Raw genomic sequence first — 14,333 nt, 5'->3', positions numbered from 1 at the left:
TCTCCAAATGGGTTCCGTTTTGAGCTCACAATAGACCCATCTGAACAGCTTTTTAAACATACTCATAGTTGGGGCACTTGGATGGCTTAGTTGAGCTCCGACTCTTGAGTTAAACTCACAATCTCACAGTTTGTGAGATAGAGCCCCTCTGTCAGGCTCTGTACCATGATTGCAAAGCCTGCTTGGGATCCTCTCCTCTCTATTGTCTGTCTGTCTGTCTGTCTGTCTGTCTGTCTCTCTCTCTCTCTCTCTCTTTTCCCCAACCCTGCTCAATTGCATGCTCTCTCTGTCTCTCTCAATTTCCCTCAAAATAAATAAGCTTAAAAAATAATGAAAATAAAAATACTCATAGCTGGGCCCTCAGGGGTTCTTATTCAATTGTTCTGTAATGGGATCCAAGCGACAGTGCTTTAAAATTTTCTCTGATTTTAATTAGCAGCTAGAGTTGAAAACCTTTGATATAAAACATAGGTTTTAATCTATTCATGTTAAATTTATAAACTAATATAGAAATAAGTAAATGATAGTCTTCTTAAGTTTGTTCATTTAACAAATATTTATTGACCACCTGTTATTATCCAGAATTTTGAATGGGTGCTTTTGTTTTTCCTAAAGTTTAGTTTGTTTTTGGTGAATAAGACATTATGGAATTCTTTAAACACCATCTGCAACATGCAGGAAAGCTGAATTTAGTACTTTAATCTTCAACTGTGGCTTCATTGGGATGACATGAGACTGACTTCTCAGTTTCTTCCCATTCTTTAACTGTTTTGTCACCCAAAAGAAAGTCTATTCAGTGGTTATGTGGATTTAAAATATATTTTGCATAATTGTGTATCATTGGTTTATTCAGTGTATATTTGAGAAGCACTTAACTATGTTTCAGGTTCTGTGGAAACGATCATATCGTTAATGACCCACACTCTTCTGTGGGAGCAGATAAAGGCACATACAGCTGTGTATGATGTAGTTGTAACAGTACATGACAGCAAATAGTCACAGTTAAAAATAAATTCATCAGGGAGGATTGGGGAATGTATCTCCATGGAAGTTACTTCTAATATGAGCCCAAGAAAAGAGGGAGAAGAATGTTTCTGGTAGAGGAAAGAATACATGGAAAAACTTGGAGGTATAAGAGAACGTTACCTGTGAACATGACTGTAACATGGAGTGCGAGATGAGGCCTTCCTGCCTCTCCTTTCTGCAATACCTGACTCTTCTGAGCCACTTTGTCTTGCTTTCTCTTGGAGGAGATACAGGACCACTGAAAGGGCAGGTAGTATCGCATTGTAATTTCATCAGTCCCTCTAGACACACAGATATACATGTATATGTGGATATATTTTCAAATTAGTTGACTTACCCTGTAAACATATTTGAAGTTCTCTACTGCTTTGGGAAAGAAAAGAACTGGTGATAGGGTCATTATAGCCATTAAAACAAGTCTGTTCTTTATGTAGCAAAGTTTAAAATCCTGAGACAAGCTGTTTATTATTGTATTTTGGTGGCTTTAATTAAAAATTTGACTTAGGTAGAGCTCTTGTTAAAATGCCAGTCGATGCACTTAATACATTGTAGTTTAGTGGCTTTAATTAAAAATTTGAGTTAGGTAGAGTTCCTGTTAAAATGCCAGTCGATGCACTTAATGCATTTTCAATGCAGACACTAGAGATATGAGCTTGAGACTTGACTGTCTTTAGGTGATATTTCAAGTAGTGAGATTGGATTTTTGTCTTTTTTTTTTTTAATATGTAATATCCTTGATGTCTGAAACAGTGCCTGGTATGCAGTAGGCATTCTAAATGTTTCTTGAGTGCCTTGAATGACTAAAAACTTCAGAGCCTCTTCAGTTTTAGGATGAATTTAATATTGAATTACAGTTATAATAATGATGTTGTGCCTGCAGATATTTGAGTGCTAACACGTTCCAAGCACTGTTCTTAGAACTCTTATTTATATTATTTCACTTAATCTTCATAACAGTTTTACGAACTAGTATTATTATCTCTGTTTTACACATGAGAAAATTGAGGCACAGAGATATCAGGGAACTTGTGCCTCATAGCTAATAAATGATGAAATTAGAATTTGAACCCAGGTAGCCAGTCTTCAGAACCTGGTCTCTTAACCTTCCATTGCCTATCAGGAATGGAACGCAGTGGCCTTGACAGCTCTGGAGTGCTTTGGTGGAAGGCATATAAGTGACAAACCAGAACCGTAGACCCATGGATCCTCTGGTCCCAGAAGACATGTGTCACATTTTCTGCCCAGTTTGTCTTTCACCTTGTTTGCAACTTCTTTTCCGATGGCTTTGTTTTTAACAAATTACATACGTTCATTGCTTCTTTTTAAAGCTTTTCTGGAGACATCACTCAGTTTGTTTTAGGGAAGCCCTGAAAACGTTAATCTGCTTTCTCAATATGACTAATTATTAATGCCATTGCTAAAGAATTTATTTTCAGAAAGGTACTCAAAATAATGAACTTCCTCTTGTACAACTTCACTGGAGTCAATGATTGTATATCTTCAGAAAGAACAAAGGAATTTTCATGAAAGAGAATAAGAAAAGAAGCTTCCAAACATGCATGTGGGAAGATGAAATGCCCAGGGACGGATGGCTTGCTGAGGCTGTCCATGTGACCTCCTCAGTGATTCTTTTGCTCTTGTGTTGGAATTTAACTTGCATATTAATGATTTTTTTTTCCTTTGCAGACTATTACGGAAAAACACAAGCTAAATGTTCCTGAGACGATGACTGAGGTTCTTGATGTTTCTGATGAAGAGGGTAAGAATTTTATTCAGTTTCTGTGACATCTGTCACTCTCTTACACAAAGACAAGCAAGCCATCCTTTTTCTCAGGGACTAAGCTGGTGCAGTGAGTATGAGTGACAGCATCCTAACATTTAAAATCACTTTTTCACCCTTGTTTCAGAACATACACTTTTGCCATTTGGGGCAGAGAGGATAGCAATTAGTCTATTTTTTCAATGGGTATTATCTTTAATGTGTTACTAAATGACAGGACTGGAAAAGTGGAAAGGCACTGGAAATTGGCCAACTGTGGGAAAAAAAATCTGCCTGATAATACAATTATTATTAATGTATGTTTTAATTATGTTAAAATACACTTTCAAAGTTACTCTTAAAGCCCTTAAAAGTATACTTTCTCAATGGTATCTCGAGCAATTTCTGTTTCTGATTGGTTCCAATGAACAGAATATATTTTAAGTCCAGAGGAAAGGAGGCTTAGATAAGGTTAAAATTAGTAAGTCATACTAATTCAACATAAGAATTTGATTAAGTCATCGCATATGTCCTGTATAGTCTTAGAGTTGATAAAAAGTGTCTAAGGTGGTGGATTTCAAAGTGTGAGAGGCTAGGGCTCTAAAAGGAGCACCAGGGTCTGCCTGGCGGGAGGATGGGGTATTGGAATGTAATACCCAATGGGGTAGGGAGTGTGTTGCTCCCTACCTCCACTTCAGTTAGAGCAGCTGACTTTCCTTGAACAAAAATATCGCTGCCAAAAAATCGTGCATGCAGCTAATGAGGTATGTAATGAAGCATGTAACCAAATTTCAATAGTACAGCTTTTGGTCAAATGTATATGTTTGAAAAATTATTGCCATAGATCGTAGTACTAGTGTCAATAATAACTGCTTTTACTAAGAAATATTAGAAGCAGATTTTTAGGTTCCTCAAGATAGAACCATAAAGTAAAACTTCACTTGACATGTTATTTGGAACCAATTTGTTCACCTACTGGTAACAGGCACCGACGTATCTCAGCTTTTGTAAGAACTTACGACAAGAATGAGCACTTTGGTCACTGTATTAGTATAAATAAATTAATAATGGCCAAAGGTAGTAGTTCCAAGTATTATAATAATGTTGTGTTCCTTCCTAACACTTGCCAGCTAATTTTCAGCATCCATATATGCGCATCATATTTTGTTTTCTGGGGTCATCTTTCTTAACAGCTTTTAAACAGTTCGGTGGCAACTTTATTGACGGGGAAGCGCTTAGTGATTCAGGTATCTTTAGAGGAAGGGATTGGAGTGAAAGCTTTTTTTTGCTTTTAATTTTTCTTAACTGGAGAGAAGCAACTCGCCTGCTATTTAAATCTGGGTGCCTAATACTAATCTGTTTCTTTTGAAATAGCGTGTCTAATATGGATGGAGTTGTGTATGTGTGCATGTGAGTGTGTGGATTTTATTAACTTGGAAGCTTAAAGCCATAACCTGCTTTTACTACTAATGAGTTTGCTACCTATTATTAGAATTAAATTGTTGAGAACTATTAGTAGAATTAAATTACCTCATGAGCATTATGTAAATATTTTTCCATAACTAGGTCTCTTGTTAGAATACAAATTCAGAGAAAAAAAAAAATAATTCTTTGATAAGTTGACATTTAACTAGCATGAACCTGTTAAAACTAAGACGACTTGACTGATTGTATTTCATATCCTTCTTGGATGGAGATAAGTTTTAGATATGGCTAAAAATATATGAAATGGATAGCTATTATGTGATTTATTAAGGTAGCTAGGAATAAAGAAAAAGTAACTCTTAAAATGATTTAGGGCAGCTTTGGCATATAGGGAAAAATGAATAAAATAAAATATTCTATCCACTGAGAAAGATTCAAGGTACATTTGGCACCACTTTAAGCAAACCTGCTACATGAAAATCTAAATTTATAGATCAAATAAATTAGTGATTATTTAATTTCCTTATTTCCTACATAATTATTAAATAATTCTGATAGCTAATGCATTCAGAGTACTTCGTGGGTTTATAGAAATTCCATTCATGTGAAACAGTTTCTTGGAGCTGCTTATTGCATAATGTAAGATGTAGCTATAACATCTTGTGTACTTTTGTTAAAACACTTATAGATTAAGAGTTATTAGTGATAAAAGTCTTGATTTGAGAGAAATATTGGCTAATGATCAAGAATATCTTTTACGGTGACAGAAGAAGCTTTCTTTTTTTTTAGACATAGCCAAACGCTTAGTAACATTTTTTTCCGAGAAAGAAATTCAAGTTGAATAATTTTTATGTGTAGGATATACAGTATTTGAGTATTGTGAGGTAACTTTTAGTGCAAAGAATTGGTATAAAGAAACTTGGCTGGTTGACATTGCCAACCCGTTAATGTTTTATGTGCTTAAAATGTTTTTGTGGAACCTATTATCCATATGGACGAGGTGCAGCCACGTGTGTTTTGAAGGTATTAGTCAATTCCTGCCTTTTTAAAAAATCTGTTTTGATAGTAGTATGTGTTTCAAAATTCAAAAGGATATTCAAGCCAAGTACAGATGTCCTTTCAAGCTAACTTGATATAGGAATCAGGATATCCACTTATGAATCCAGTCCACAGATGGTAAAAGTGATGTTATCGTCTATAAAGTTCTATCCCTGTACCACGGGGGAATCAAAGGTGGACATAGGGCATGCCGTTAGAAACATATATGGAGAGATAATGTAGAAGTTAAATGAAGTGTAACTGCAGGCACTATCCCATCACTGTTCATATGTGCCCTGGAAGGTCAGGAGGAGAGACCTGGCACAGTGCCGTGGACTTGCTGAAATGGAGAGATCAATAGGAAGGTGACACAGATTTTAGAGAGTAGAGAAGGAGTGTGGAAGTATGGAAGGTCCTGAGATAGGAAAGTGCAAGAGAGAGACACAGAGTGGCAAAATAATCCAGTCATTCGGTTTGGCTAATGCATTAAAACATATTGGGCTTCGCTGTGGAATGGTTGAATTATTAACTGAAAAGTCTGGGAAATTAGGGCATATTAAAATTTTTGATTAATGAGTGAAACATATCTAATTTTTACAAAGATTAAGCCAGCCATGATACACTAAATGAGTGTATTAGGAAGAAATTGGAAGGAAGGAGATATTTGATGGAAGAGAAAATATTTGCTAAGCATCTGCAATGCTAGGTGCATTATCTCATTTAATCCCCATGGCATCCACATGAGATAGACTATGGATTTCCCCTCATTGTTTTTCAGGTGAGGAAGGGCTCACCTGAACATGAAAGGACTAAGACTTAAACACACTAAGTAGTTTGCTCAACAGCACACAGCCATTAAGTGCTGGATGGAGAATGTAAGCCCAGTATGAAAGCTGCTATAATAGCTCAGTCATATTATAAATAAGTCCTGGTGGAGCAACATGGCAGGAAAAGGTAGAAATGGGAATTCAGTCCGAGAGTATCGTACTGTGCAGACGAAAACAGAGCTGTAAGAGTAATCCTCTACATCTTCATAAGATCATGAGCTGATCCCCGCCTTTGCTGACTCAGCTCCACAGCAGTAAGTTATATAGTGGGGCTCAGGGGTCATAACACTTATGTAACTAAAATACCTGTAGAAACATGACTCCCGTCCCACATACTCAAACAGTTGTTTCCTTTTTTTTTTTAAGTAAAAAAAGTTTTTTCCCCCGTATATTCCTGTGTTTGGATGGTTTGTACAAACTTCTCCACTGGCTCTCTGGAATGATGTGTACTAATAATAATCAAGAGAACTCCAGAAGGGCAGTGTTATGATGCAGTGTAGAGGCATCAGCTATTATCTCCATTGGACACACTTCTGCTGTGAACACTTGACACTTTGTGAGGCTGTTCACTTCTTCCTTGTATTATATGACAGATTCTGCATCCAGCTATTCCCTTCACCTTTGCATAAATAAGAGTAGACTTAGTCTTCCCGAATGTTAACAAAACTTGCGTACTTTTTTTTTTCTGGAAAGAATTTAGGCTTATAGCCAAACCAGACAAAGCCTGTGTTTCGGTACACCAATTCTTAGAATTGATCTTACAATCTTTTCCCCCAGAAATAAACAAAGGGGCACCCAACTTAGTTGGACTTATAAAAGCACTCCTATGTAAAAATGTACCAATCATACAAGAGAGGGGGAAATAGGAGGAACAAATAAATCCTACAAGGCCTATACCAAAATGTCTGAGCTTCTTGATTTTATCACTATGTTCAGACACTCTCTTTCTGGACTGTTTGCCATTGCTCACCAACATGAACGTGTACTATTGCCAAGTTATTTCACATAGTATTCTCTAAATAAGTAATGATTATTAGTCTTTCATATTGTTTTTACTGCCCTCCATGACCCCTTACACATGAGCCTCTCTCCTGAAGTACTGACAATCTCTGCCCATGAAAACTGAGCCCGAACAAATACTCAGCTTCAATTCTTTCTTCAGTGAGTGCTTCACCAGCTTTACTGAATTTCCGAGGAATATCACAAGAAATTACTACAAACTTAGTGGCTCAAACCTATTCTCTCACAGTTCTGGGAGTGAAAAGTCTATGGTGGGACCATACTAACCTCCAATGGCTCTAGGGAAGAGTCTTGTCTCCTCCAGCTTCTAGTAGCTGTCAGTGATTCTTGGTGTTCACCCCTTGGTTTTTAGACACATTGCTTCAACCTTCACATGGCATGCTTTCACATGGCATTCTCCTCTGTGTCTCTTTCTCTGTCTCTTATATGAATGTTCACATTGGATTTATCCAGTATATCTCATCTCGGTCCTTAACTTAGTTATGTCTGTAAAGGACATATCTCCAAATAATGCCACATCCTCAGGTTCCAAATGGACATGAAATTTTAGGGAGGAGACTACTGAACCTACCACATCATCCTAAAGTGATCTCTCTCTCTCTTCTGACCTTTTGGGCTTCTTTTTTTTTTTTTTTTTTTTAGAGAAAGAGAGGGAGAGGGGCAGGTGGGGAGAGAGAGAGAGAACCTTAAGCAGGCTCCATGCTCAGTGTGGGCCTCGATGCAGGGCTCGATCCCATGGGATCATGACCCGAGCTGCCATCAAGAGTCAGATGCTCAACCAACCGAGCCACCCAGGCACCCCTGACCTTTTTAGTTCTTAAAGTTGACAAACATCATGCATTTTGTGTTTGACTATATTGTTATTTATCTGTTGTTACATCTTGCTTTGTGAGGGAACACTTTGAAGAGGAAAATATATGTAAGGGCTGGAGGTGGGGTGGAGACCACTTTAACAAACATAATTTTAAAGACTTATGTTTTCCTTAGAGCTATCAGATTTATGAATTTTTAAACAATAAAATTCTATTTCTTTATAATATTTTTGCATAAATGAAATTTAGCTCAATGTGTAATACGTTCACCATCTTGTACTAGTAGAAGCAATAGCTAGCAGTTATTATACTCTGGCATTTTATTACACATTTTTGTGTAATTTAATTCATATAACTAGTATATGTGATAGATTATTAGTATCATTCCCATTTACTAGTTGTGGAAACTGAGGCTCTGGAAGATTGAAAAGCCAGTGATAACAGAATCAGAATTTGAACCCAGGTCTGTCCAATTCTAAAGACTCAACTTTCATTTTATCTTGAAAGTTTCATTTCTCTTTATTTTTGAGAAGGATACAAAAAGCAAATGGAAGAGGGGCAGAGAGAGAAGGAGACAGAATCCTAAGCAAGCTCCACATGGTCAGCACAGAAACTGATGTGGGACTTGAACTCACAAACCATGAGATCATGACCTGAGCCAAAATCAAGAGTTGGATGCTTAACCAACTCAACCACCCAGGTGCCCTTAAAGACTCAATTTTTAATAATACTCTGGGTATCCTAACTCAGAGTTCTAAAACTCAATAAAAATCTAATGGTGTCCCTGAAAGAGCCATGAAAATATTTTTAATGATGAAACTTGTAACTGTCAAATGTTAAATGCATTGACTTTAAGACAAAAATCTAATGGTGAATAAGTTACGTCCCTATTTACTGAAAGATCTTTTTTTTTTCAGTCTGTCATCAGCTGAAGTAATTTAGAGACCTAATAATCTGAGATCTTAAAATCATATATACAGACAAATAATGAAATGTCAAAGACCCACCCTTCTTACAGTTCTTTAATGCTGTATCTCTATAAATTAGTGTTGATTTGGAACGATTATTTGAAACAAATGAGAATAAAACAATATTTAACTTAGTTGTAGGAATAAAGTCTATTCTTTCAAGTTTTCCTTTACATAGATTATGAGGCTTAAAGTGTGTGATTAGTGTCTCAGAGTCCTCAAAGACAGTTTCTCTCAGCTATATTATTTATTTCTTCATCTCAGCATGTTAATGGCATATAGAACATTTCTGTTGAATGGGGTATTATTTATTGAATTACCTGAAAAAGATATTGTTGAAAGCATTCTATTCCTAATCACGGGCAGGGGATGTACCCTTAACATTTGGGCTTCTAAATATGAGCCACCACACTTAGTCATCTCTTTCTGCTACAACTTAGTTACTTAATTCACTTTTTTCCCTATAGTTCACCTTTGGGAAGCCATCTAGTTTCCAACAAAACATACTTTTTATGCTCTCCAGTGTTTTTAAAATTAAATTCAAGGTTGTTTATTAAAATGTCACAATCTGTTCACATTGTTCTGGTGTTCTTTCCCTAATGTGCATATCTTGCTAGTCTTATAAATTATATCCCTTCCTTTAATATACCACAGATTTGTTTTAGAGCAGTAGATATTACTTAGCATATTGCCAATGACATGAAGAGAATGTTAATGCTGGACATCATGTACAAAATTATTGGAACTGTGTGTAGAAGTTAAGCAGCCTACATATTGTACTAAGTTAAATAATATAAGCTATAAGCCAGCTAAAGAAAATGAGTAAAGAGTGATGAAGAAATGAGTAAAGAGAACTGACTGATATTAAGAGAATTAGAATTCAGGTAATTATTTCTTCTTGGTAAGCGATAGAAGCGCGTCAAATATTGTTTCTCTAAGTTTTATCACTTTTTAATTGCATGCGTTCTGTTTTCTTTGGTGTGTGGTGTTTCAGTGATGTCAGTGCTATTATGTTGGTATGTTCCACAATCCTCCTATTTTGTAGTTAATATTACATTCAACGCATAATGCTTTGTCTTTCTCTGGTTGCTTCAAGGTGATGACACAATGACAGGTGATGGAGGAGAATACCTAAGGCCCGAGGATCTGAAAGAGCTGGGTGATGACTCTCTACCCAGCAGCCAGTTCCTGGATGGTATGAATTACCTGCGATACAGCTTGGAGGGAGCCCGCTCAGACAGGTATTCACCTAAAGCTTACATTTGATGTCAGCTAGGAGGGAATGCAACACTTTTTTCATGATAATAATAAAAAAGTAGACATAATTATTGATACCTAAACAGGGACTGCACATAACAACTCTGAGCATGTTACCTTACTGCGTTCTTGAGCAGCTTTTTTTTAAAGTTTATTTATTATTTGAAAGAGAGTGAGAGAGAGCAGAGGAGAGGGAGAGAGAAAGGGGGAGAGAGAGAATCCTAAGCAGGTTCTGTGCTGACAGCACTGAGCCCAATGCAGGGCTCCATCTCATGAACTGTGAAATCAGCTCATGACCTGAGCTAAAATCAAGAGTCAGAGGCACCCAGGCACACCCCTTGAGCAACTTTAAGTGCCTATTTTAAAGAACAGGAAACTGAATCGAAAGAGATTAAGTTACTTAGTAAAAGTCAAACGACCAGTAAAAAGCAGAGAAATGATAAGTAAAGAAATCTCTACTTTTCAATGTAGTGTTTTAATTATTTGCCACTTTTTTCTCTAGGCAAATAAAAAGGCCAGTTTTACCTTATGGACAGGCTAACTATGTGGCAATTACAGACGCATGCAGTTTCCTTGAGTGTTTTTGTTAGTGCCATAATTTCTGTGAATAGAAGTATGTTGTGAAGAAGGATTAAAAAGAAGTAAATTCAAAAGGAACCTGTGCCTGAAACTGACTTTTTCATGAAAAATAATGAGACCACAGTCCTCCAAGAACTTGAATACAAAAAGCAATCTGAGAAAAATATGAAGGAGCATAGGTTTTGTAGACAGATCTGAAGAGGTTCATATAATACTCTGAAGTATAAAATCAGTGTTATTTTCTGACTGTTACTTACTAGCATAACTGGTGTTGGTTATTTTTTGAGGCAAGCAGAAGAACATTCCATGGTACCTCATCAAAAGAATGACTGCCAATTTAGGTTAAGCATATGGTTGTCCACATAGCGTGTTTTTCACTAATCAATAATCTTAGGTTTGTAGTTTTAATCTTGGCTGTTTGCTAAGCTATAGTTAACATATACGGAGTCTAAGAAATAGACATTTTAAAGTTAATTTTTTAAATGTTTATTTTGAGAGAGAGAGAATGAGTGGGGAAGGGGCAGAGAGAGAGAGAGAGAGAGAAAGAGAGAGAGAGAGAGAGTGTCCCAGGCAGGCTCCGTGCTGTCAGCACAGAGCCATATGTGGGACTTGATCTCACCAAACCATGAGATCATGGCCTGAGCCAAAACCGAGAGTTTGACGCTTAACTGACTGAGTCACTCAGGTGCCCCTAGGAAATAAATACTTTAAAACGTAGTCAATTCTAAATGGATAATTAGCAAAAACAAGTTTTCTTGGGGGTTTTTCCTTGAGCATCAATGCCTCCTCCCTATTTTTTCTTTTTCTTAAACAATTCAATGTGCGTGTAGTGAGTGCCTTTTTGGGCTGGCTTTGTGGTAGTTGCTAAAGGTACAAACATGACTAGGACACAATTGCTAAAATCATAGTCGAATGGGATGTGAGAGAGACTGGGCCGTAGTACCCACAGAATGCAATTGAAACCCCAGCGCTCAGGCTTCCTGGAGGAGATGAGCCCAAACTGAAACACAGTGATGGCTAGTGATGGTGAAGAAGGGTGGGAAAGGCATTTGAAGCCTTAATGAGATCATGAGCAAAGGCCCATGGTGTGTGAGAGAAAGAGTATAGTGCAGTGTTGCTAGAGTATAAGTGTGAAGGAGGGGAGATCTTGTCTACATTTTGGGTGGATCCCTCTGACTGTGAGATTAAGGGTGAATTTTAGGGAGAAGTTGTCAAAGGGCTAAACCTGGCAGTTGTGACCACCTGAAAAACTCTTGCAGTAATATTAATTGAAGCTGTTAAGAGAAGATTTGAACTTTAACCCTGGTGGTAGTGATCATGGAGAGAAATTGGGAAATGACAAATTCAAATTTGTCATAGATAGAGCCTATCTATGAGGTGAAACTAGCCAGATTTGGTGACAGATTTCACGGAGTGGGTGAAGAAGAGGAAGAAGATTAGACCGACCCCTTGGCTTTAATGACATAGATAGAAGGTGGTCCATGGGGTCAAGAGGCAGAAGGAGGAGCACTCAGGGACGAGAGTGGAAATGTTCATGATGGAGCCCGTGTTTTATAATTGGATTCTGACATCCTGGTAGATTTGGACATCACAATCTGAAGTTTCTTAATAAAAGATTTGAGATTTCCAAAAAATAAAATGTTTATGGCTTTGCACAGATTCATAATAATCTATACATAATCATATCACTGTCAGAGGAAAAAAAAAACCTTTATTTTCAGCCTGTTCTATTTTACTAAGAATAAATTCTTGATCTGATTCTTTTTCTTTCTTTGAAAGTACCAGGTTAAGAAAAATTTGGAACAATACTATCTATAAAACAGGGGTCAAAGGTTTAATGATTCCTCTTAAACTGAACACTTATCAGCATTTGAGATGAGGCAATAAAATGAATACGTCATGGTCAGTTCTCTAGGTCCACACTTGCATTTATGGGACCCCAGATTGTATTCATGATCTCCAACACGGAATTACAGGCAACATCTCATTTTCATGGAATTCTTGTTTCACTGATTTTGTTTTTTTTATTTTGCTTAGGCAGTTAAGTGGAAATTTTCTTTCTTTTTTTTTTGTAACCATTTTTACTTTTCATTATTTATTTGGTATGCTTTCAATAGTACCATGCCCAGGTAGGTATTAAATAGCATGAAAACATGATCCTCCTGGATACATCCACATTTCCTTGCTCACTTTTCGTGTGTGTGTGTGTGTGTGTGTGTGTGTGTGGGCAAGGGGTGCTTATATTCTAGAATTATGGATTTATTCTCAAATTAGAATTTTGATGTATTGAATAACTAAGCTAGAAGGGTAAATATATTGCTAGAATAAAAGTCTATGACATGCCCCTGGTATGATTTTGTGTTAACATCACAGCTCCACCTTGTGGCTGACAAAACATTAGCATGGCTTCTCCAAAGGAACCTAGTCAGCCTTATGTGTAGTTGAAGATGATAGAAAAACGATTCTGATGCCTAAAATGTACCTGGATGCAGGAGAACAAAAATAAGTACAATTTAATGTACATTCCTAAAAATATATCCAAATTCTGATTAGATGTTGTGTCCATAGTATTATTGTTTTAAATTAAAAATGCCATTTAAATTTAATGTAAAACACTAAGTAACAATGAACCACAGAAGCTTTTACAGACAATAAAGCACATAAAGCATAAACATTTTTGGATATTCACTTGTTCAGTAGGGTTGAAAAACTTCATTAATTGACTGTCTAATAGTACAGCATACTAAGATAGTAATTATTACGTTTTTCAGTAATTATTACATTTTCAGACTTTGATACTACCTATTGTGTCCATAAAGTAGTTTACTATGGTGGAAAAAAGCATAAATTTAAGACCATAACAGAACTTTTGGCACAATCCCTAGCTGAACAGCAAGTAAAAATTCACACTTCTATGGATACGTGTTATTTTGACCTTACTAACTGAATGGCATGACCCGTGAGTTTATGACAAAAATGAATTGTAAAACATTTAAACCTGTTTGTAATGTTTTCAGTCAGGGTAGAGACTTGAATTATTCCAGACATTTGTGCTGGTCATTATTTCACTAGAATAATTTCTTCACTGTTGGAATATTCTAATTTTATTTATTTAAGTAAATTCTATATATCAGAGACAAGAGCAGTTAGAAACTATAAACGTCGATTGAACACCCAGTTAGCATTTTAGAAGGCAGCAAACAGTAAGACAGAATAAAATCATAGAGATATTTGGGCCTTGTTCTCACTCATTCATTCTCCCTCCCTCTGTCTCTCCAACTTTTCTTACTCTCTGTTTCCATATGCTAATATTTTTCTCTCTCTACCCTAATCTCATTTTTGGTTGTAAGTCAACTGTATCTCTTTTGTTTTTTTCTTCTCCTTCTGTATTTCTTTTCTGTTGAGGCTTTAGGAAAGATAAAAAACAAAACAAAAAACACCAGTACTCTTTTGGCCCTCTGATTCAAACCAGTTAAGAGATAGACCCAGGTATCAAGTAGATAGATATCAAAACAATCCACCTTTATTACTGATGCATAGATTGCAAAATGCAGCTCTGTGCTTGCAGCCAAATGAGTTCTTTAAGACTTCATTCCCAAGCAGACAGACATCCACCGAGTTA

General features: G+C 36.5%; 1 protein-coding gene across 50 annotated transcripts in view; it reads left to right on the top strand.

Moving 5' to 3' along the window:
* Nucleotides 1–14,333, top strand: part of ANK2 (ankyrin 2) — a 671,502-nt gene that overhangs the window by 590,312 nt on the left and 66,857 nt on the right. For 23 of the 50 annotated variants that reach the window (XM_043569982.1, XM_043570010.1, XM_043569997.1 and 20 more), the window contains 4 exons: nt 2,713–2,785; nt 3,979–4,032; nt 9,972–10,116; nt 12,829–12,840. In XM_043569982.1, coding sequence (XP_043425917.1) covers nt 2,713–2,785; nt 3,979–4,032; nt 9,972–10,116; nt 12,829–12,840 — 284 coding nt within the window. The remainder of the gene's footprint in view (nt 1–2,712; nt 2,786–3,978; nt 4,033–9,971; nt 10,117–12,828; nt 12,841–14,333) is intronic. The other 27 variants (XM_043570105.1, XM_043570193.1, XM_043570157.1 and 24 more) reach the window with 3 other exon arrangements.

This window comes from Prionailurus bengalensis, chromosome B1 (assembly GCF_016509475.1).
Source record: "Prionailurus bengalensis isolate Pbe53 chromosome B1, Fcat_Pben_1.1_paternal_pri, whole genome shotgun sequence".
NCBI classification, from domain to species: domain Eukaryota; kingdom Metazoa; phylum Chordata; class Mammalia; order Carnivora; family Felidae; genus Prionailurus; species Prionailurus bengalensis.
The sequence above is the reverse complement of the archived record's forward strand: the minus strand, read 5'-3'. Positions and strand labels throughout refer to the sequence as shown.